Genomic DNA, 23,497 nt, shown 5'->3' on the forward strand with positions numbered 1-23,497 from the left:
TAGGAAAGACCATCTTCTGCTGTTTTAATTCAGGAAAAGAACAAAGTACCATTAGCTTGTTGTGAGATGTAAAATGTGAGTGTCAGTCAAAGTGTGTCAGTCAGTTGACCCTCAGTCAAGTTCCTTACGCAGTAGGAAGTGAGTACAAAAAATGAACCGTTGACTTTAATTACTTAATTACTTTAAATATTATTGCTTTGAACTAACCTAATACATCCATCCATCCATCCATCTTCTCCCGCTTATCCGTGGTCGGGTCGCGGAGGTAGCAGTTCCAGCAGAGAGCCCCAAACTTTCTTTTCCCTGGCCACATCAACCAGCTCTGACTGGGGGATCCCAAGGCGCTCCCAGGCCAGAGAAGAGATATAATCCCTGCATCTGGTTCTAGGTCTACCCCTTGGTCTCTTCCCAGCTGGACGTGCCTGGAACACCTCCCTAGGGAGGCGCCCAGGTGGCATCCTAACTAGGTGCCCGAACCACCTCAACTGGCTCCTTTCGACGCGAAGGAGGAGCGGTTCAACTCCGAGTCCCTCCCGGATGACCGAACTTCTCACCTTATCCCTAAGGGAGACACCAGCCACCCTGCGGAGAAAACCCATCTCGGCCGCTTGTACCCGCGATCTCGTTCTTTCGGTCATGACCCATCCTTCATGACCATAGGTGAGGGTAGGAACGAAAATGGCCCGGTAGACAGAGAGCTTTGCCTTCTGGCTCAGCTCCCTTTTCGTCACAACGGTGCGGTAAAGAGACTGCAGTACCGCTCCCGCTGCTCTGATTCTCCGACCCATCTCACGCTCCATTGTTCCCTCACTCGAGAACAAGACCCCGAGATACTTGAACTCCTTCACTTGGGGTAAGGACTCATTCCCTACTTGGAGTGGACAGTCCATCGGTTTCCTGCTGAGAACCATGGCCTCAGATTTGGAGGTGCTGATCCTCATCCCAGCCGCTTCACACTCGGTTGCGAACCGATCCAGTGAGTGCTGAAGGTCGCAGACCGATGAAGCCATCAGAACCACATCATCTGCAAAAAGCAGTGGTGAAATCCTTAGTCCACCGAACTGCAGACCCCCTCCCCCACGACTATGCCTCGAAATCCGATTCATGTATATTACAAACAGGATTGGTGACAAAGCGCAGCCCTGGCGGAGGCCAACCCTCACCTGAAATGGGTCCGACTTACTGCCGAGGACCCGGACACAGCTCTCGCTTTGGGAGTACAGAGATTGGATGGCCCTGAGTAGAGACCCCCTCACCCCATACTCCCGCAGCACCTCCCACAGTGACTCCCTGGGAACCCGGTCATACGCCTTCTCCAAGTCTACAAAACACATGTAGACTGGATAAGCGTACTCCCAGGCCCCCTCCAGGATCCTTGCGAGAGTAAAAAGCTGATCCGTCGTTCCACGACCAGGACGGAATCCGCATTGTTCCTCCTCAATCTGAGGTTCGACAATCGGCCTGACCCTCCTCTCGAGTACCTTAGAGTAAACTTTCCCGGGGAGGCTGAGTAGTGTGATGCCTCTGTAATTGGCACACACCCTCTGATCCCCCTTTTTGAAAAGGGGAACCACCACCCCGGTCTGCCACTCCTTCGGTACTGTTTCCGACTTCCACGCAACGTTGATGAGACATGTCAACCATGACAGTCCCTCAACACCCAGAGCCTTCAGCATTTCTGGGCGGATCTCATCCACCCCCGGGGCTTTGCCACTGTGAAGTTGTTTGACGACCTCAGTGACCTCCCCCCGGGAGATTGGTGTCGATCCCCCGTCATACTCCAGCTCTGTCTCTAACATAGAGGGCGGAGTTGTCGGGTTCAGGAGTTCCTCAAAGTGCTCCTTCCAACGCCCTAACACTCCATCAGCTGAGGTCAACAACGTCCCATCCTTACTGTACACAGCTTGGATGGTTCCCTGCTTTCCCCTCCTGAGGTGTCGGACAGTTTTCCAGAACAACTTTGGTGCCGCCCGAAAGTCTTTTTCCATGTCTTCTCCGAACTTCTCCCACACCCGCTGCTTTGCCTCGGCCACGGCTGAGGCTGCTGCCCTTCGGGCTGCTGCCCTTCGGGCCTTGCAACTGCCTCTGGAGTCCCCCGGGATAACAAATCCCTGAAGGCCTCCTTCTTCAGTCGGACAGCTTCCCTGACCACCGGTGTCCACCAGGAGGTTCGAGGGTTACCGCCCCTTGAGGCACCTAGGACCTTGAGACCACAGCTCCCCGCCGCGGCTTCGGCAATAGAGGCTTTGAACACCGACCACTCTGGTTCAATGTCCCCAACCTCCACAGGAATGCCCGAAAAGCTCCGACGGAGGTGTGAGTTGAAGGCCTCCTGAACTTGGGCCTCCTCCAGACGTTCCCAGTTCACCCGAACTACACGTTTGGGCTTACCAGGTCTATCCAGAGGCTTCCCCCGCCACTCGACCCAACTCACCACCAGATGGTGATCAGTTGACAACTCCGCCCCTCTCTTTACCCGAGTGTCCAAAACATACGGCCTCAGGTCCGATGTTACGATAACAAAATCGATCATGGACCTTCTGCCTAGGGTGCTCTGGTACCACGTACACTTATGAGCATCCTTATGTTCGAACATGGTGTTTGTTATGGCCAATCCATGACTAGCACAGAAGTCCAGTAACAAACCACCACTCCGGTTCAGATCAGGGGGGCCGTTCCTCCCAATCACTCCCCTCCAAGTGTCTCCATCATTGCCCACATGTGCGTTGAAGTCTCCCAGCAAGATTAAAGAGTCCCCTTCAGGAGCCCCATACAGGACTCTTTCCAGGGTCTCCAAGAAGGCCGTATACTCTGAACTGCTGTTGGGTGCATAAGCACACACAACAGTCAGAGTTTTCCCCCCCATAACCCGCAGGCGTAGGGAGGCAACCCTCTCGTCCACTGGGGTAGACTCCAACAACGAAGCACCCAACCGGGGACTTGTGAGTATCCCCACACCCGCCCGGCGCCTCACACCTTGAGCAACTCCGAAGAAGAATAGAGTCCAACCCCTATCCAGAAGTAAGGTTCCAAAGCCGACGCTGTGCGTAGAGGTGAGCCCAACCAGATCCAACTGGTAACGCTCCACCTCCCGCACAAGCTCCGACTCCTTCCCCCCCAGAGAGGTGACGTTCCACGTCCCCAAAGCCAGCTTCTGTCGCCCGGGTCTAGTCCGTCGAGACCCTCTGCCTTCACTGCCATCCTTCTGGCAGCGCACCCGACCCCATCGCTGTTTCCCGTAGGTGGTGGGCCCGCGGGACGGAGAAGCGGAGGTGTTGCCCACGTCGCCTTTTCGGGCTGTGCCCGGCCGGGCTCCGTGGCAAGCCCGGCCACCAGACGCTCGCCGACGAGTCCTCCTTCTGGGCCTGGCTCCAGAAGGGGACCCCGGGCTTCCTCCGGGCCGGGTATCCTCACTTCGTGTGTCGTCTTTCATGAGGTCTAACCTAATACAGTTAGGGTGAAATGTGTTGACATAATACATTTAATTAAAGTCAATGTTTGGTTTTTCTCAGAGAAAGGGAGAGAGAGTTAGCTAATTCTTTGTGGTCTGATAAACAGTTAATTGATCAAATGTTGCCCGCCGAGCAGTGTTTAGATGTGGAGGGCGACGTTATGTATCTGTGAACAAGACAAATCACAAATCTTTGTCTAAATGAATTGTGATTTTATTAATGGCTGTGAGCGATCTAACGTTTTGTGAAGAAAATCAGTGGCTCATTTAATTTGGTTATATATCACTTAATTAAGTAATAATTCTGTTTTCCCTTTCCATTTAAAGGACCATGAACATGCCACATTTGATGATATCCTCGGTGAGTGTAATACGTGTGGGGCTATTAGCTGTCTATTGAAAATGAGTGTCCCAGTGTAAATGTGGAACAGATGAGGGTGGAATAAGTTTCAGCTCGCTGTGGCAGAGATGACTCATTGTTTTCATAGTCGTGTTCTTTAGCATCTCTCGAGGGACAGCCAATTTATATATATTACCACCAAGGATCCGTGTGAAAAGTGACACATCTCTCTCTGTGTCCCTGTCCCAGAGGAGATAGAGAAGAAGCTGACTGCCTACAGAAAAGGCTGTAAAATCTGGAACATGCTCATTTTCTGCCAGGTGAGTGACACGAGGAACGGAAATATTGCGACATTATTGCCACCGTGTTATTGAATTAGTGATGGCTTAGAAATGTGATTAATACTGTCTAATTAGCAGTTATCTATTGAGGGATGAATTTATATCACCTGGAAACAAGATCAGTATATCATTAATGTTCACCTCACAGAAAGAGTACATTTACATTTTAATATCATATTTTGTAAAGATATTAGCTTTTTCAGTTCAAAAATAATTAATTAATTAGATCTCGAACAGAACTAGAGGCCAAACTGAAATATTTGTTCGTGGACTCAAATCCTTTTTGCTTGCAATTTATTCAGAATTAAATGTATTAAAAAAAACTTTTGTCAAGAATACTATCGCACCGATCATGAATATAACTTGGCGAAAAAGGCAGGGTTATTTATGGTGAATATTTGGCCTTTTCGTGTTGTTCATTTAAGTAGTTTCATATTTTTGTACTGAGCTTATTTATAACGGGTGTTTGATTGGTTGCTATAGCTAACAGGAGCTAACTGGCTAAATCAGACATTATAACATTAAAAGTGACATAATCAAATAAAAAGTGACACTGTGATACAAAGTCACATTATGAAATAAAAAGTGACATTTAATAAAAAGGGCACAAAATGAAAAAATAAAGTGACATTATGAAAACAAAATGAAATGATGACATAAAAAGTAAATTGATTGACATTCTGAAATAGTTGACATAATGAAATTACTTTCCTCAGGGAGGTCCGGGACATCTGTACCTGCTGAAGAACAAAGTGGCCACCTTTGCAAAGGTGGAGAAGGAAGAAGACATGATCCAGTATGGAATTCATTTTGATGCTTTGACCAGAAACTCTTATCATCACGATACAGAGCAAATGCATGACATTACTCATGCAAACAAAGCTGTTTCAGTATATTACACTGACAAAACAGAAACGTTGACTTTAATTAAATGTCAACAAATATCAAGCTGTATTAGGTTAGTTGAGAGCAATAACATTGAGTTGAAACTAATATTTTGTATTTAAAACTTAATATTATTGCTTTCAACTAACCTAATACAGTCATGTGAAATCTTTTGACATAATACATTTAATTAAAGTCAATGTTGTATTTTGTTCTGTGTATAACAGTAAGGGGGTGATGATATGTTGCTACACATTAGTCACATGTTCAAGATACTGACAATAACAGACAAAAAATTAAATCATGCTCTACATACACACACACTTCTTAACATCCTGCCACGACAGTTTACAAGACAATTCTTCCTCCAACCCTTTAGAGCTACATTTTACATTTGAAAAGATTGCAGGTGGTTTGAATGTTGTGATGGAATACTCCAAAGCATGAATATTCTGTGGTTAATCTCCTCCGCTCCACTGTTAACTTTTATAATCCTCTCCTCCCCTGTGTTCAGATTCTGGCGGCGGCTCAGCAGGCTGATGAGTAAACTGAACCCCAAGCCCAACCTCGTGCACATCATGGGCTGCTACGTGCTGGGCAGCGCTAACGGAGAAAAGGTACGGAAAGAAGAAGACACTCATATACTTTTTCGAAACTGAAAAGTTGACTTTAGTTAGATGTTATATAATAAATTATAGTGCTAAAATTAGAAAAAAGGAGGCTTATAATGAAAGAAAATGACTAAATATGCTTTAACAGAAATAGTGAATTACACAAAAAAGTGCATCACTGGTAATACATACATCGGGTTCCCTCTGCAGTTTAGTTGATTAACTGCAGCTATACCTGACAGTTGACTGTTTTAAATGTTGCACACGTCCAACAGTCATTTTTTTTTTAGCCTTGTGATTTCGAAAAACATTTTATTGTAAATTAATTATGTTACATCTATGACATGGTGGCGGCTGCTTGAGTGAATGCATTATTAAACCATAGAGCTTTGCTGCTTGTGCCTCATACGTTGGAGGTAAAGAAGTAGGCTACCAGCAGTGACGTTAGACGTCTCCACATGAGTCAGAACATTTTCCCTGCGCTCAGCTGGAGAGCCACTATTAATAGACTGACTGACTACCTTCAGACGATTCTCCACTTCTCCCAGCATCCCTCTATTAGCCATCTTACACAGAAAGCAAATATATACATCAAAAAAGAATGTTTTAAAACAAAAAAAGGAGTTTGACTTCCTGTGATCACCGGTTTTACGTGTCTATGTATACACTGTAGACACAGAGCCCTGAAGTACCCTAGCCTGCAGAGCTTTACCCTCACCTTAGTTTTGGATCAATCCTGTACTTGTGATGCCTGCCTCTCTTAGTCTCTTAAAGCTACCCCAGCTATCCTCTCCACCTCTGCCTGCTCCACATTCACAGTTGGTTTCCCACAAACTATTTTCTGATCTTTCAACTGGTTTATTTATGGCTCGAACATATTTCATCCTCAATATGTCACGGGATACAAAATTATAAAGACAGGGACCCGTTGGTTGCCAGGCAACGTCAGAGTGACGACAAGACAAGAAATAGCCTGAGAAATCAACCGTAAAACCACCACAGCTGAAACAAATGAGCTTTAAAGCTGCTGCAAGGCTTTTTTGTGCGAAGTTAACCAGCTGTAGGCTTTAGCTTGATATTTACACTTATATCAATCTTCTCATCTCACTCATGGCAATGAGAGACACATTTGATCATCTCTTTCTTATTTGTTGTTGTAAATGCACCTGCCTTGGTCTTTTCTATAGAATGTATAGTTTTATGAAGAAACACTTTTTATAGAGCAAAATAAGAAGCGTGTAGAGATGTAACCTGCAGCAGCCATTTGGCTGCCTGGCTCCATGTGTGATGGTACAGCAGCTGATAGACTCGGGGAAACAAGAGCAGGCAGTACAAGTGTGGAGAGTGCCATCAGGGCTGACCGACTTCCACATAAACACATGCAGTGGAAGGATAACATCCATGTGTTCACTCTGCAAGAACACATTAATATATTGAGATGAATAAGACCAGGCTTAGGATTTGGGATCACACTGACGTGATGTGTCCCATTTAAGGGACGTTTCTAATACTACTTTTGGTGCACATTAATCAATATGGTACTTTTCATGTGGACACTCTGTTACTGTTCAAGTTTAGATTTATTTTCCAGTAACCAGTCTTTAAACACTACCAGATCCCATACTGTGTTCCTGTTTGTGTTAACTTCCTGTCTGTCTTCTTCTGCTGATTTTTCTGTTGTCCAGCTCTCTGAGTCTTTAACGTCTTTCTCTGTTTCGTATTACTGGGGACAGTTGAACCACTTTTAAACCAAAGTGTCCTGTTCTAAACAAACATAAAAAAATAACATTTCAAAAGGAATCCATGGAGTTTTCAACACAACACAAATGAAAAAACCCTCTTTGCTATGAAGCCCCAACTATGACCTTCAGAGTGAAATAATTGGTTAAATGAAAGCCCACCTGTGTGCAATCCAAGTGTTCTCTGATATCAACTCCATTATCCTCTTAAGCCCGAGGGTCCCCCCAGTGGACCCCCCCCACCGTTTTTTTTACGAGACTATGTTTTTCATAGGGCTTCTTATCATTTATGAAACTATTAATGTTCCATACCCTTTTAATGATAAGAAACTCAGCTAACCAACAATATGAAACATTTTTAGCTAAAAGAAACACAAGAGTAATACCAAGCCTTTGAATTAGCATGGAGTGAAAAAATGCTAACTAATGCTAACGGACTTTTGCACAGCACTCACGGTAGCAATGCCCTTATTACTTATCGTCACTGCACAAACAAGATATCCGATTAAAGCTGAGACTCCACAGACAGATTCCACACATGTAGTCAGGGCTCTCAAGTTTTGAACAGAGTTCAGAGTGAGATTTTGGCCGCGTTGTTTGGTGCTCCAACTTCTGGCTCCACTCAAAGTTCCCATGAAGCCCTCTGTACCGCAAATGTCAACAGGGGGGGGGGGGGGGGGGGGGGGGTGCTAGTGGAGTATGAAGCCCTCTGTATCGCGAATGTCAACGAGGGGGGGGGGGGGGGGTGCTAGTGGAGTGCACGCGTCTCAAACAAGTCTAGTTTGTTTACAAAATTGCGTGTGACTTGAGAGCTCTGTGTAATGTCATCACTGTAGGACCCCGAATTGCGGAGCTATAAGCCAGAAAAGAGAAAGTAAACAACATCCGGTTTAAAAAATATTACAATAATTACGTCTTACCTTTTTGGATTTGTGATCAAAACTTGTGTTCACCGGAATGGCAATATACTGGGTATAAAGTTTTGCCGTCCAGGCTTGTACCTTCAGATGTGCTTTGTTTGCTTCTCTATTAAGTCCGCAATGGTAATGTTTACGTGGATTTGGGAACTGCCCATCGATTCTATTGGATGTAATGGTTAAGAAAAAGGTGTAAATCACCCAAATCGACCAATGGGTTCCAGAGATATGGTCCTGCGTAAAGTATGAAGAATGCCAGCCAGCTTAAGCACTTTACGCAGCAGACTTTACTTATTGTTTACTACGTAAGGAAGCAGGAATTGCAGGACCCAGAGCGCACGGAGCACAGAGCGGACAGCAGATAACGGAATTGCAGTTTTATTGCTTATAGATTATCAGAACATTTCAAAGGGGACACAGCCACATTGGATATTAACCTATGGATTAACTACATCATCGTTGTTATCGTTTTAATGCCATTGAAGACCAGTTTAGACCAGAAAAAGACGAAGGTAAGCCTTGTTAGCATTTTGTAGCTACCTAGCGCCACTTGTTTTGATTTACGTTTTTGTTAATAACGTCGCGAATTTGTATCTTTCAGTGTTGAAGTGGGCACCGTTAGATTCTGTGTCTTTACGATCATAAACGATGTGTTGGATGTGCAGCTAGTATAAGTAATAAGGGAGCTAGGAGTGATTTTCGGTGCAGTAATAGGTTAGCATTTTTCGCTCGGGGCTAATCCAGAGGCTCACTGTTAGCATTGTGGGGCCTAGGAGGATAACAGAGTATGTTTTTTTTATTTTTTCACAACAGTTGTATCTGGATGGAATGAATACCTATAGTGATAATTCAAAGTAATAAAAATGATTTTTACAGTGAAAAAGGTCAAATGGAACTGATGGTTCCCAGATTACCCAGAGGTGAGTCCGCCTGGACTTTATTTTTCTAAACCTCTCTAAAAAGGTCAAATTTCACTTGTTTTGCATCAATCTTGATACAGGGTACTTATATGTTATAGTTTGGATTCCTAAAGCTTTTAGTCTACTAATCCATCATTCAAGGGTGGTTTTCACTATACTGTAAGTAATGTTTTATTTTTAGGCGGACATTAGAATTTACATGTTTTTACTATGTTCCATCTGTATTTACTTTAAAATAAAAACATCTATATAGATTCTGACACTTCTACATCCAACTCACAGAAGTAACCTTACTTTGAGAGAAAATATTATTAATTTACCCCTTTAAGAAGTGAAGATATAGTCTTTGCTGTGTTAGTGGCATTTTGGAGCCTGAAACCTGAAAAACAGGCTCAGGGCTTAAGAGGTTAACTGTAGAGAAATAGCCCTCTCTGATTAATGCAACAAAGAGACCAAATATTACCCTGAAGGAGCTGGTAAGCTCCACAGCATAGATCGGAGTATCTGAAAATATAGGAACACTTTATGCCATGCCCTCCACAGAACAGGGTTTCATGGGGGAGTGGCCAGAAAAAAAACGTTGATTAGATAAATATGGCTTTTGCTAAAAGGCATGAGGGAAAAAACAACTATTTTCAGATGAGACTAACATTTGACTATTTGGCTGTCAAGGAAAACACAACCACATCGCCTCTCATCCCCATGACAACACCATCACCACAGTGAAGAATGGTGGGGTCAGCAACATGATGTTGGGATGTTTTTCATCCGCAGGGACTGGGTAACAGGTTATGATGGAATTATAAGGAATGATGAATACAACTAAATGCATAATGCTAGAGCAACGCTCATGTGGTTTAAGGTGGAACATCCGGGTATATGCAGGAATCCTGAAGTCAAATTTAATACCTTTTAAGACCTTTTTTAAGACCCTTTCCATACATTTTAAGACTTCATCGCAACTTTGAGTTCTGACCGGTTACATTGGCAACACACTTTACCTCACATTTACTATATTGATTGTAAGATAGCAAAACTAAACAGAGTGCAGACAGACTACTGAAGCCTCCTTTCCACATGAACTTCAACCTCTCTGTGAAGGTCAGGTTTAATGCAGTATGCTGCTTTTTTGCTTCTATAGACTCTGTGCTCTTTCATTCCAGTAAAACTCCTCAGAAACCATTAGAAACCAGTATTTGACCAATAAACAAAACAATTGACAAAACTTTGAACTATGAAATATGTTATACTTTGGTGAGCTTCAGCGGGGTAATGCCATATAGGAGCTCCTTCTCAAATACCCAGGGGTTAAATTGGGCTGGGGCTGTCCGGGGCTAAGCCCTGGCACATAGGAAGATGCTCTGACGTCATCACCCTCACACATTTGTCATATGTTTACAAAAAAGGATATATATGTTATGACTTTTGTCGTTGTTAATATAGACTATATTTAGGGTCGATATGTGTTGACTTTACTTTAAAATAGCAGATCTCTGTGACCGGATATAGTTTGGCTTAGACCCCGGCCCCACGAGGACGCATACGGTAAAACGCATACGCAAGCGCAAAAAAGTCTCCCGTTCACACGCATTCGATTCATTAACGTGTCCGTTCACACTAGACCGCTGGAAATGCTGGAAACAATGTAGTACATATGCCAGGCCTGTAAGTGGCGCTGCTGCCGCCCGAAATACACCAAAAGCAGCGAAGAAGACCCCGGAGCATGGTTGCCATAGTTGCCCTTCTGTTTATTCTCCGTGGTGGACGGCGTGTTCTCCTGCTCTCTCTCTCTCTCTCTCTCTCCGGTAGTCCACAGCAGATGAAAAACACCCACCTCACCGCCTCTTCCAAGGAACGAGGGGACCATGCGGCAGAGTTTCTGTAAAAAAAATGTTCCGCCGGTCAACATGTCCGTTAAAGTTTAAATCTTCCATACAAAATTAGAAAAGTGCCAGTCAGAGGTCTTCTTTGTTATTTATTGAGCTTTAAAACAAATTAATAACGACTCTGTTCTCTGTATAATAATATAATAATATTTAATAAACGGGGCCTGCCTCTCTTTTCCTCCCCCTCTTCTGACAGCCCAGCAGCAGCAGGAAACGCGGGAAGAGGGAGGCGGGCTATTTCATCGTTATCAGAAAATGATCATATAGGGCAGGGCTATTCAACTACACATTCAGTTGGGCCAGATTTTATAATTACAAAATTCAGCTGGGCCAGACATTCAGCGGCCTGTAAAAAGCGGGTAGTGACACATTTTAAACAAACACATATTACTGCGATGAAAAACATGCAATCTTTATTCATTGTTCATCTACTGTAACAAAGGTAGTTCAAAAAGTGCATAAAAACAGAACAAATTAGCATTAATTTAACAGAATCTGAAAAAAAAGTGCACAGTTGTAGCATTACATTTGTTTGCTTTAGAAGTCAAATATTCAGGTTATTTTTTTTTTAAACAGGCACATCACAAAGTGCATTTACTGAATACAATAATAGCAGTCTTAATAAATGTCCTCACATACAAAAAAAACAGCTAAAGAGCAATGCAACACAAAGAGGTAGTACTGTAGCAATACTATTTTTTCACTTTTCAAGTAATAACAAAAAAATCATACGTTTTGGTCACATTTGACCGAGACACATTACAAAGTGCATTTAAATGAATACAGAAAGAACTGTCAAGTTACCCTTCAGTGCACAAACCCATAACAAGGGATACGGGTAACTATATGAATGAATACTACACTACACGTCTACTATAGTAAACTAGGTGCTTACTATCACCTCATTTGTGATTTGTCATCGCTGACTTTCTCAATGGGAGAAGGGACATTTTTTGTTTTGAACAAGAGCAGTGATTTTTGGCTCATAGGATATCAATGCAATCCTAAGACATTGGTGAAGAGTGCTGTCAGTCAGGAAGCAGCGAGTGCTACTTTTGATTGAGTTCATGTGTGAAAAGCTTGATTCACATTTGTAGGTTGATCCAAACATACTGAGCACACAGATCGCTACTTTCTGAACGTTAGGGAACTGCCGTTTTTTGACATCACTCCAAAACTTCGCTGGCCCGTTAGTGCGCTGCATGTCAATAAGTTCCAGTGTATATTTCCCCTTGTCGATGCAGGGGACCACTTCCTTTGCTCTGGTTGATACGTCCCCCTCTATTGCAACAGTGAAGGGGTCTCTGGCAAAGCCCATCACCTCTGTGGGCAGAGCAAGTTCATCCAATCGACCGGCAAAGTTCTCTTTCAACCTCGCAATGAAATCTGTCATCACATCCGGGATTTGTGCCGGAGATGTGATGTGTTTGGGGAGCGTCGGAAAATGCAGTATCCGACCCGTGCTCAAGTCGGTCGCGAAAAGGTCCAGCTTGACTTGGATCTGCTCCACAAGATCAATGACCGTTTTGTCTCTGTTTACGCTTCAGAGTTGAGAGACATGTTTTAGAGTTGCTATCATAGGACCACCGTTACTAGCACCACTAGATGCACTTTCAAAAAACGTGCTGCGTTGTGGTTTGGTGGTTTCTATGCAACGCGGAGTGTTGCGTTCATGGTCTGTACTAGTGTAGGAATTTGGCTACTGGAGGCTGGGCCACTCGGGAGTTGGTTCTGGGCCGCATCTGGCCCGCGGGCCGCCAGTTGAATAGGCCTGATATAGGGCTTACACACGGAGCCGTTGGACCCCCAGAGCGTTGCGTATGCCGGTCTACCCACCTTGGAACCCGTTACCGTAATCGTTTAGTTCCCCCCCCCCACAGAGCGGAGCAAGGCAACGAAACTTAAAATAATAAGCAGCATTTTACGGCGCGCTATGCATGGGGCCGCCTTGGGGGGTTTCCCGACATGTCGTCTCAGTAAATTAAAGGGTGTTTCATGTTGTCGTTGCTGTGGACCTTCTTAATACCTTGGAAAATGCCGTTTAATACTTTTTAATACTTTTTAATAGCTTTAATTTTCGCTAAATTGATTTATCAACTTTTAATACTTTTTAAGACCCCGCGGACACCCTGAACATCTGAATTTCTTGGAATGGCATGGTCAGAGCACACACTTCAATCTAATTGAGAATCTGTGGTATGACTTAATGACTGTTGCTCACCTGGAACTCATCCAACCTGAAGGAGCTGGAGCAGTTTTGGCAAAAAATATAATTGGATATATGTGCCAAGCTTATAGAGACATACCCAAAGATACCTGCAGCTGTAACTGCTGCAAAATGTGGCTTTACAGGTTGATGACTCTGGGGGGAGAATACTAATGCTTGCATGTTTGTTTAAATATTTTGCATCTTTAAATGTGGTAGCATGTTGTGTACATCAAAGACTATAATCTCTCCAGAAATCAACTTTAAAAAAGTATTTTATGCATTTTAATAGAAAAAATGTGTCTATGGACAGAAAGCGTAACCATATGTGCATTAACTTTACTCTTGTTCCAAAATGACAGAACACTCTGCTCACGGCCCCGTCCTGCTCTCTGCATACACCAATATCTCTGCAGCATTATTACTGTTTGTCTTCATTTCTGAAGTATTCCTCTCTGCCCCCCCCCCCCCCCCCCCATCCCCCTGCAGCTGATTCAGACTCTTAAGAGGCTGATGAGACCGGCTGTAGTGGATTTCAAGTCCCCACTGGAGCTGTCTGCAGAGGGTGAGAGCACTACACACACATGACTCATTTTCTGCTAACTTTAAAATATGTGTATTATACCCATGCCCATTAGGGTTGCATGCACAATAAAAAACATATATCCAGAATGTGTAGTGAATCTGCTCTGTTGGCACCACCTCCTCACTCTCTGAGTGAGGAGGTGATTATTGAGGTCATTATTCAACAGCAGTAAGCGGCTCAGCTAGTCTGAGCGGCTTATCGTCAGGAAACATGCAGGTGTGAACTCACACGTATCCTCATCAGCCATTTCCCCACATCTATTGATGCAATGCTCATTATTTTCCTATTCAAATGGTTATCGCCTCTATGTGTTTTCCCTCTCTCTGCATGAACTTCCTCGCTTTCCTCTCCATACCTGTACTGTGAAGAAGCATTCAGAAGAAAGTGTGTTTTAGTCACATGACTATACTGAGGAGGACAAATTATGGTCTTTGGGACTAACGGATTAAAGGTTACGAGATAATGTAGGATAAAAAAGGTAACTGTATGTTACTTGCTACATAAAATAGGATAACAATACACTACATTTTAAAATAGAGAGGAATGTTTCTAGGTGGACGTTCTGCCTTCTTTTTTTAAATGCAGTAGATAGACCCACAAAAACACTGTTTAATTTTAATTCATGTTATAATCTAATGAAGCACTTCTAGTAGTTATTCTGTAGGCTATAATTAAAATATAATATCACATTTCAGATACTAAATATCTTGGTTTCTCTTTTTGTAAGGTTACGTTTGTAACGATCAACTATCAAAAATAGATGTGTGAAATAAACGCACAAGGGGTTCTTGATATGAAATAATATTATAAAAGCTAAATAGAACTGATAAACGGAAACTTTACTCTTTCCACAAAAATATTCCCCACGGAAGTGTATTTACTATTGTCTACATCCACACATTCACAAAATAAACAAAGACAGGTTTTATACGTTATTCAATTATATTGACAGTTTTCCAGCCCAACAAAACACAAACAAAACTCAACAAAAAGCCCGCTCGGCGATAAACTGAAATTCTCTTTAGGCTACTGCCTAATCCAGGCCACTATAGTTCATTGACAAAAAAACGGAAATGTTTGTAGGCCTATTTAGGCTATAATCCACAAAAAAGGAAAACACGATGATCGGCGTGGTACAAAGGAGCGATCTCACCCTGTGTTGGAGAGAATCTCTCACTCTATCTGTGCGCCTACGTCCTCTCCACGGAGACGTGCTTCCAGGTCGGTCGATGCAATATCCACATTCAGTTACATTCAGTTACTTTCAGTTACTTCTCCGTTGCATTTTAACAAATGTATATGTTACGCCCCTGATAAAAGGGAAGAATGTTGACAAGAGTCAAAGTTAGGTTTCCTTCTTCTGTACTTTACTTGAGTGGGTCAACAAATGCAACACCTTTCAATAGCACATACAACTTGGCTATTAACACTTTATTTCAATCATGAGACTCCTTAATTACCACAATATCTCAGGATGCGTGGAAAAGGTAGGACCCAAATGCAGAATTCTACAAAAAGCGAGCTTTATTAAATCATAAAAGCTGTGGCAAAAAGGCAGTATCCAAAATATCAACAACAAAAAAACGAGCAGCACAAGGAACACGGACCGTGGAAACATGGAGGGGAAACAATGAACCGACATGGAACACAGGGGAAGACTAGACTAAATACACAGAAGGGTAATCACAGGACAAGACACAGCTGGGCAGGGGAGGGAGAAACACAAGGGCAACAGGTGAACACAATGAGACAATCAGACAAACCAGGGAAACTAACGACAGGGAGGAGGACCAGACAAAACACAAGGAGGAAGACAAAACTGAGGTTACCTACTGTAACCCCAGCTTCTATGAGTAAATGGCGCAGCCCTCTAAGGCTATCGCTATTGGGTAATCCCCCTGCGCCCCCGCGCAGCACTGAAACACTTGTAGTCCACGCCCACCCGCAAGGTGGGCCCCACCCTCGGGCCTCCTTCCGGTATAAATAGGAAGGTGGCCCGGCAATCTGCTTCCATACAACATAACTTTTCTTCAGCTATTCGTAGAGCCAGTGGGGCCCCGCACTTAGAGGGCTGCGCCATTTACTCATAGAAGCTGGGGTTACAGTAGCTAACCTCAGTTCTATTTCTATGGCTTCGCCCTCTAAGGCTATCGCTATTGGGTTAAGGGCGAAGCATGATGTAGTCTGCGCCCCACTGGGTCCGCCCGGCACTAGAAGCACAGACATACCTGCTCAATAACACCCCCCTGCCTGATGTGCCATGCGTAATGGCTCATCACCGTACCTGGAACATAGCAAAACATGCCTATCTTCCCGACGGGGTGAAGGCTGGGAACAATACATGCCGGCCGCTGTGAGAAAGTAGAGACGAAAGTCCCACCTCGTTCTGCGATCGTAGTGGGGGAACAGCAGCTCTCTGCGTGCAGACAGGCAGGAGAGCGCACAGCTGGATCCCTGACGTCACTCACTCTGACCAGGCACTCCGTACAAAGTGTGTTAGAGGAAAAAGGAACATCCCTCAGGGGAAATGGGCCGCTCTCCGCTTGCCAAAAGGCAGGAGAGAGAGAGGCGCATAGCCGGCTCCCTGACATCACTCACCCCGACAGGAAACCCAGTACAGGGTGTGTCAGAGAGGAATGGGAGACATCCCTCAAATAAAAATGAATAAATGAACAGGGGGAAGACCAAGATGCAGCCGTGCAAATATCTTCCACTGACATTCCTCCGTGCAAAGCCGTGAGGAGGAAATTCCTCTGGTGGAGTGCGCCTTGATGTTTCTCCGGGGGCTCCACCCCAGAGGAGACATATGCCTGTGACACAGCCTCACACAGCCAGTGTGACAGCCGTTGTGCAGACAGAGGTTGCCCGATCGAGCGCTCTCTATAGTGCACGAACAGGCGCTGAGAACGGCGCCAGGCCGCCGTGCGCGCCACATAGCAGGACAGCGCGCGCACCGGGCAGAGGAGATGAGATGTGGCCTCTTCCTCCGAGTTATGAGGAGGCGGAAAAAACCCATCCAGGGTGATCACTCTTGACCAAAAAGTGCTTGTGATGACCTTTGGCATAAAGGCTGGGTTAGGCCGTAGCACAGCCGAACTGCCATCTCCTTGGATCCGGAGGCATGACGGGGCCACCGAGAGAGCGGATAGATCACTCACCCTTTTTGCTGATGTTAGAGCCAAAAGCAGTACTACTTTGGCTGATAACATTTTAACGGGAACCTGCTCTAACGGTTCAAATGGGGCTTTGCTTAGTGCTCGTAACACCAAAGCCAGATCCCACTGAGGCGCCAGTGCGCGTGACACCGGTCTGAGTCTTCGTACCCCTTGCAGAAAGCGTTTCATCAGGGGGTGACTGAACAACGTCCCGGCTCCGAAACTCACGTGACAAGATGATATGGCAGCCGCATATACCTTGATTGTGCTGAAAGCCAAATTCCTGTCCAACAACAGCTGGAGGAATGACAGCACGTGAGGCAGGGGGCACGTAGTGGGGTCCAGGCTTCTTTCTACACACCAGCGCTGGAACGCTGCCCACTTGGCTGTGTAGGTCGCTCTGGTTCTGGCGGTGTGCATGGAGGGGTTTAGTCCGAGTGAGGAGTGCTCGAGCGTGGGAGGATGTGTAAGGCAGAGGAGGGGAACAAAAGGTGTGTGCAGGAGCAGGGAGAAAAGAGAAAATAAAAAGACTCAAAGTGTTCCACCTTCCAGCAGCAGCAGCAGCAGCAGCGGGCCCGCGGTGCTGAACACCTGCCTGTCTATGTGGAGTACAAAAACAAACAAAGACAAACACCTTTAAGGTCACCAGGGTCGTGAGGTTCTGGTTCTGGCGGTGTGCATGGAGGGGTTTAGTCCGAGTGAGGAGTGCTCGAGCGTGGGAGGATGTGTAAGGCAGAGGAGGGGAACAAAAGGTGTGTGCAGGAGCAGGGAGAAAAGAGAAAATAAAAAGACTCAAAGTGTTCCACCTTCCAGCAGCAGCAGCAGCAGCAGCAGCAGCGGGCCCGCGGTGCTGAACACCTGCCTGTCTATGTGGAGTACAAAAACAAACAAAGACAAACACCTTTAAGGTCACCAGGGTCGTGAGGTTCTGGTTCTGGCGGTGTGCATGGAGGGGTTTAGTCCGAGTGAGGAGTGCTCGAGCGTGGGAGGATGTGTAAGGCAGAGGAGGGGAACAAAAGGTGTGTGCAGGAGCAGGGAGAAAAGAGAAAATAAAAAGACTCAAAGTGTTCCACCTTCCAGCAGCAGCAGCAGCAGCAGCGGGCCCGCGGTGCTGAACACCTGCCTGTCTATGTGGAGTACAAAAACAAACAAAGACAAACACCTTTAAGGTCACCAGGGTCGTGAGGTTCTGGTTCTGGCGGTGTGCATGGAGGGGTTTAGTCCGAGTGAGGAGTGCTCGAGCGTGGGAGGATGTGTAAGGCAGAGGAGGGGAACAAAAGGTGTGTGCAGGAGCAGGGAGAAAAGAGAAAATAAAAAGACTCAAAGTGTTCCACCTTCCAGCAGCAGCAGCAGCAGCAGCGGGCCCGCGGTGCTGAACACCTGCCTGTCTATGTGGAGTACAAAAACAAACAAAGACAAACACCTTTAAGGTCACCAGGGTCGTGAGGTTCTGGTTCTGGCGGTGTGCATGGAGGGGTTTAGTCCGAGTGAGGAGTGCTCGAGCGTGGGAGGATGTGTAAGGCAGAGGAGGGGAACAAAAGGTGTGTGCAGGAGCAGGGAGAAAAGAGAAAATAAAAAGACTCAAAGTGTTCCACCTTCCAGCAGCAGCAGCAGCAGCAGCGGGCCCGCGGTGCTGAACACCTGCCTGTCTATGTGGAGTACAAAAACAAACAAAGACAAACACCTTTAAGGTCACCAGGGTCGTGAGGTTCTGGTTCTGGCGGTGTGCATGGAGGGGTTTAGTCCGAGTGAGGAGTGCTCGAGCGTGGGAGGATGTGTAAGGCAGAGGAGGGGAACAAAAGGTGTGTGCAGGAGCAGGGAGAAAAGAGAAAATAAAAAGACTCAAAGTGTTCCACCTTCCAGCAGCAGCAGCAGCAGCAGCGGGCCCGCGGTGCTGAACACCTGCCTGTCTATGTGGAGTACAAAAACAAACAAAGACAAACACCTTTAAGGTCACCAGGGTCGTGAGGTTCTGGTTCTGGCGGTGTGCATGGAGGGGTTTAGTCCGAGTGAGGAGTGCTCGAGCGTGGGAGGATGTGTAAGGCAGAGGAGGGGAACAAAAGGTGTGTGCAGGAGCAGGGAGAAAAGAGAAAATAAAAAGACTCAAAGTGTTCCACCTTCCAGCAGCAGCAGCAGCAGCAGCGGGCCCGCGGTGCTGAACACCTGCCTGTCTATGTGGAGTACAAAAACAAACAAAGACAAACACCTTTAAGGTCACCAGGGTCGTGAGGTTCTGGTTCTGGCGGTGTGCATGGAGGGGTTTAGTCCGAGTGAGGAGTGCTCGAGCGTGGGAGGATGTGTAAGGCAGAGGAGGGGAACAAAAGGTGTGTGCAGGAGCAGGGAGAAAAGAGAAAATAAAAAGACTCAAAGTGTTCCACCTTCCAGCAGCAGCAGCAGCAGCAGCGGGCCCGCGGTGCTGAACACCTGCCTGTCTATGTGGAGTACAAAAACAAACAAAGACAAACACCTTTAAGGTCACCAGGGTCGTGAGGTTCTGGTTCTGGCGGTGTGCATGGAGGGGTTTGACCTGGCTCCCCGACACAATGCACATAGTCTGGAGCAGCGGAGCAGCGGCTGGGCCGTGTTCCCCCTTCTGTCCATTTGCCTATCAGTTTGTTAACGAAGTGGACAGAGGCTGTTTTTTGCCCCTAAAAGTGACTTTTAATGGTGTTTTTGGCATTTAAATGATGGGTTTTATCATTCTCCAGGGTCCCCGACACAATGAAACTAGTCTGGAGCTCGCTGGGGTCCCGCAAATGCTTTAATCACGATTTGGTCCTTTTCCCCATCAGTTTGTTAACGAAGTGGACAGAGGCTGTTTTTTGCCCCTAAAAGTGACTTTTAATGGTGTTTTTGGCATTTAAATGATGGGTTTTATCATTCTCCAGGGTCCCCGACACAATGAAACTAGTCTGGAGCTCGCTGGGGTCCCGCAAAATGCTTTAATCACGATTTGGTCCATTTCCCCATCAGTTTGTTAACGAAGTGGACAGAGGCTGTTTTTTGCCCCTAAAAGTGACTTTTAATGGTGTTTTTGGCATTTAAATGATGGGTTTTATCATTCTCCAGGGTCCCCGACACAATGCACATAGTCTGGAGCTCGCTGGGGTCCCGCAAAATGCTTTAATCACGATTTTGTCCTTTTCCCCATCACTTTGTTAACGAAGTGGACAGAGGCTGTTTTTTGCCCCTAAAAGTGACTTTTAATGGTGTTTTTGGCATTTAAATGATGGGTTTTATCATTCTCCAGGGTCCCCGACACAATGCACATAGTCTGGAGCTCGCTGGGGTCCCGCAAATGCTTTAATCAGGCGTTTTAACACTTTTCCCCACGAAAACGATTTTTAATCATTTTTTGGGGGCTATATAAATCAAATTCCGGTTAATGCCGAGCACAATCGTACCTTTTACTATTTTAATGTATTTGCATGATATATCTTTGGGCTATAAAAGCGACATGTTTGGATGACTTTGTCAGTTTATGGAGCTTATCCCACAAATCCCGGATGATCCGGGCCAAATTTGGGAGCTCATAGGCAGCCTGCCATAGGCCCCCACCCGTGGAATGAAAAAAAAATGAAAGAAAACGGTCAATTATATGTTAAAATAATCAAAAAATGAACTTTTAAAATTACATGGGAGAGGGGATCTGAAAAATTGGAGAAGGGGAAAAGTGTTCGGCGCTTCGGGACGAAGCCCCGAACACTTTTCCCCTCCCCCGTTGCAAGGTACAACGGAGAGGGGAATCCAGACTTCCCCTCCTCCGTTGTAAAAAACCGTTCATGTTTTACAAGCTACCTTCTGCACGAAATCGGAAACCCGGTTTTTGAGAGGACTCAGAAAAAAAACGGCTGTGTAACTTCATGGAGGAATTCATCCGCTGTATGTGCACTTTGGCTCGGATACATTTTGTTGCCTGGAGACCCCCCAGCATGGTTCTTACCAAACTTAAAGTTTTTGAACTGGGCTCTGGAGGAAGGTGAGGGGAGTTGACAGGGGACTTTATCCGCCTTATGGGGCACTATTCTCGGATACATTTCAACACTTTTAGCCCTTTTTGATGGTTCTCCAAAAAATAACTCTGACTTTTTCAGAGTGTGGAGGAAGGTAAGGGGAGTTGACAGGGGACTTTATCCGCCTTATGGGGCACTATTCTCGGATACATTTCAACACTTTTAGCCCTTTTTGATGGTTCTCCAAAAAATAACTCTGACTTTTTCAGAGTGTGGAGGAAGGTAAGGGGAGTTGACAGGGGACTTTATCCGCCTTATGGGGCACTATTCTCGGATACATTTCAACACTTTTAGCCCTTTTTGATGGTTCTCCAAAAAATAACTCTGACTTTTTCAGAGTGTGGAGGAAGGTAAGGGGAGTTGACAGGGGACTCAATCCGCCTTATGGGGCACTATTCTCGGATACATTTCAACACTTTTAGCCCTTTTTGATGGTTCTCCAAAAAATAACTCTGACTTTTTCAGAGTGTGGAGGAAGGTGAGGGGAGTTGACAGGGGACTTTACCCGCCTTATGGGGCACTATTCTCGGATACATTTCAACACTTTTAGCCCTTTTTGATGGTTCTCCAAAAAATAACTCTGACTTTTTCAGAGTGTGGAGGAAGGTGAGGGGAGTTGACAGGGGACTTTACCCGCCTTATGGGGCACTATTCTCGGATACATTTCAACACTTTTAGCCCTTTTTGATGGTTCTCCAAAAAATAACTCTGACTTTTTCAGAGTGTGGAGGAAGGTGAGGGGAGTTGACAGGGGACTTTACCCGCCTTATGGGGCACTATTCTCGGATACATTTCAACACTTTTAGCCCTTTTTGATGGTTCTCCAAAAAATAACTCTGACTTTTTCAGAGTGTGGAGGAAGGTGAGGGGAGTTGACAGGGGACTTTACCCGCCTTATGGGGCACTATTCTCGGATACATTTTTTCATTTTCACCCATTTTTGATGGTTCTCCAAAAAGACAAGTTAGTCTTTTTTCTTCCCCCTTCCTCTTCTGATTTCTCACTGATCGAATGGCAAACGCGACCCGCCATCGGAGGGCCTCCGCCGGCCCGGCCTCGTGCCGGTGCTCTGGCGGTCGGTTCCTCCGAACTGCGGGTTCGACTCTGATGGCCGGGAGGGACGAGGGAAACGTCGGGGGGGTCTGCTGGAGGCTCCTGCTGGAGTCTTGCGTTCACTGGGACCTGGCTCGAAAAACTCGAAACCCTGACTCCAGTGCGGTGTTGCGGCCATGCGCCTCCGGGTACCAGACTCCCCTGCCTCCTCCGTGTTGCGTGGGCTGCGTGGGGGTAACCCTGCGTGTCCGTTACCCTGCGTGTCTCTTACCTCCCAGGCCGACCGATATGAAGCGTTTCCAAGACGAACCGTCTGACTCAGGGGTCCCACCACAGGTTCCGTAGCGGGGTGGAAGTTCCACCTCCCCTCTTTGCCGCGGAATGCAAAACAAACACCTGTTTCTCTCATCCTCCACTGTGGCATAGCGGCCTTAGTCGGCTGCGGCATTCAGCAATTGGCCTTGCTCCGGGCACCGGACCCTACTTCATCAAACTACCTATTTGATCCTGCGTAACAACCACATATATGCTTGTCTGCAAAGACATTGATCGAATGGCAAACGTGACCCGCCATCGGAAGGCCTCCGCCGGCCCGGCTTCGTGCCGGTGCTCTGGCGGTCGGTTCTTCCAAACTGCGGGTTTGACTCTGCTCCTGGGAGCACATATGCTTGTCTGCAAAGAGGGACATGCCTGGTCCCGCCCAGGTGTTCTTCTACGGCTAGTGTCCAGCCAGCTGCGGTATCATCAACTTTGACCCGCCATCGGAGGGCCTCCTCCCCGGGTCCAGCTTCCGGTGCTTGGCGGTCGGTTCCTCCAAACTGTGGGATTGACTCTGCTCCTGGGAGCACATATGCTTGTCTGCAAAGAGGGACATGCCTGGTCCCGCCCAGGTGTTCTTCTACGGCTAGTGTCCAGCCAGCTGCGGTATCATCAACTTTGACCCGCCATCGGAGGGCCTCCTCCCCGGGTCCAGCTTCCGGTGCTTGGCGGTCGGTTCCTCCAAACTGTGGGATTGACTCTGCTCCTGGGAGCACATATGCTTGTCTGCAAAGAGGGACATGCCTGGTCCCGCCCAGGTGTTCTTCTACGGCTAGTGTCCAGCCAGCTGCGGTATCATCAACTTTGACCCGCCATCGGAGGGCCTCCTCCCCGGGTCCAGCTTCCGGTGCTTGGCGGTCGGTTCCTCCAAACTGTGGGATTGACTCTGCTCCTGGGAGCACATATGCTTGTCTGCAAAGAGGGACATGCCTGGTCCCGCCCAGGTGTTCTTCTACGGCTAGTGTCCAGCCAGCTGCGGTATCATCAAATTTGACCCGCCATCGGAGGGCCTCCTCCCCGGGTCCAGCTTCCGGTGCTTGGCGGTCGGTTCCTCCAAACTGTGGGATTGACTCTGC

The 23,497-nt window shown here is 46.3% G+C and overlaps 1 protein-coding gene across 1 annotated transcript in view; it reads left to right on the forward strand.

The window, feature by feature from the left end:
* nsmfb (NMDA receptor synaptonuclear signaling and neuronal migration factor b) overlaps positions 1–23,497 on the forward strand; it is a gene marked incomplete at its 5' end in the record, with an annotated part of 108,672 nt that overhangs the window by 56,412 nt on the left and 28,763 nt on the right. The window contains 5 exons of the mRNA XM_079689890.1: positions 3,779–3,812; positions 4,041–4,111; positions 4,849–4,928; positions 5,532–5,634; positions 13,786–13,861. Of these exons, the coding sequence (XP_079546016.1) occupies positions 3,779–3,812; positions 4,041–4,111; positions 4,849–4,928; positions 5,532–5,634; positions 13,786–13,861 (364 nt within the window). The remainder of the gene's footprint in view (positions 1–3,778; positions 3,813–4,040; positions 4,112–4,848; positions 4,929–5,531; positions 5,635–13,785; positions 13,862–23,497) is intronic.

Source organism: Notothenia rossii (genome assembly GCF_949606895.1).
Source record: "Notothenia rossii genome assembly, chromosome: 6".
NCBI lineage: Eukaryota > Metazoa > Chordata > Actinopteri > Perciformes > Nototheniidae > Notothenia > Notothenia rossii.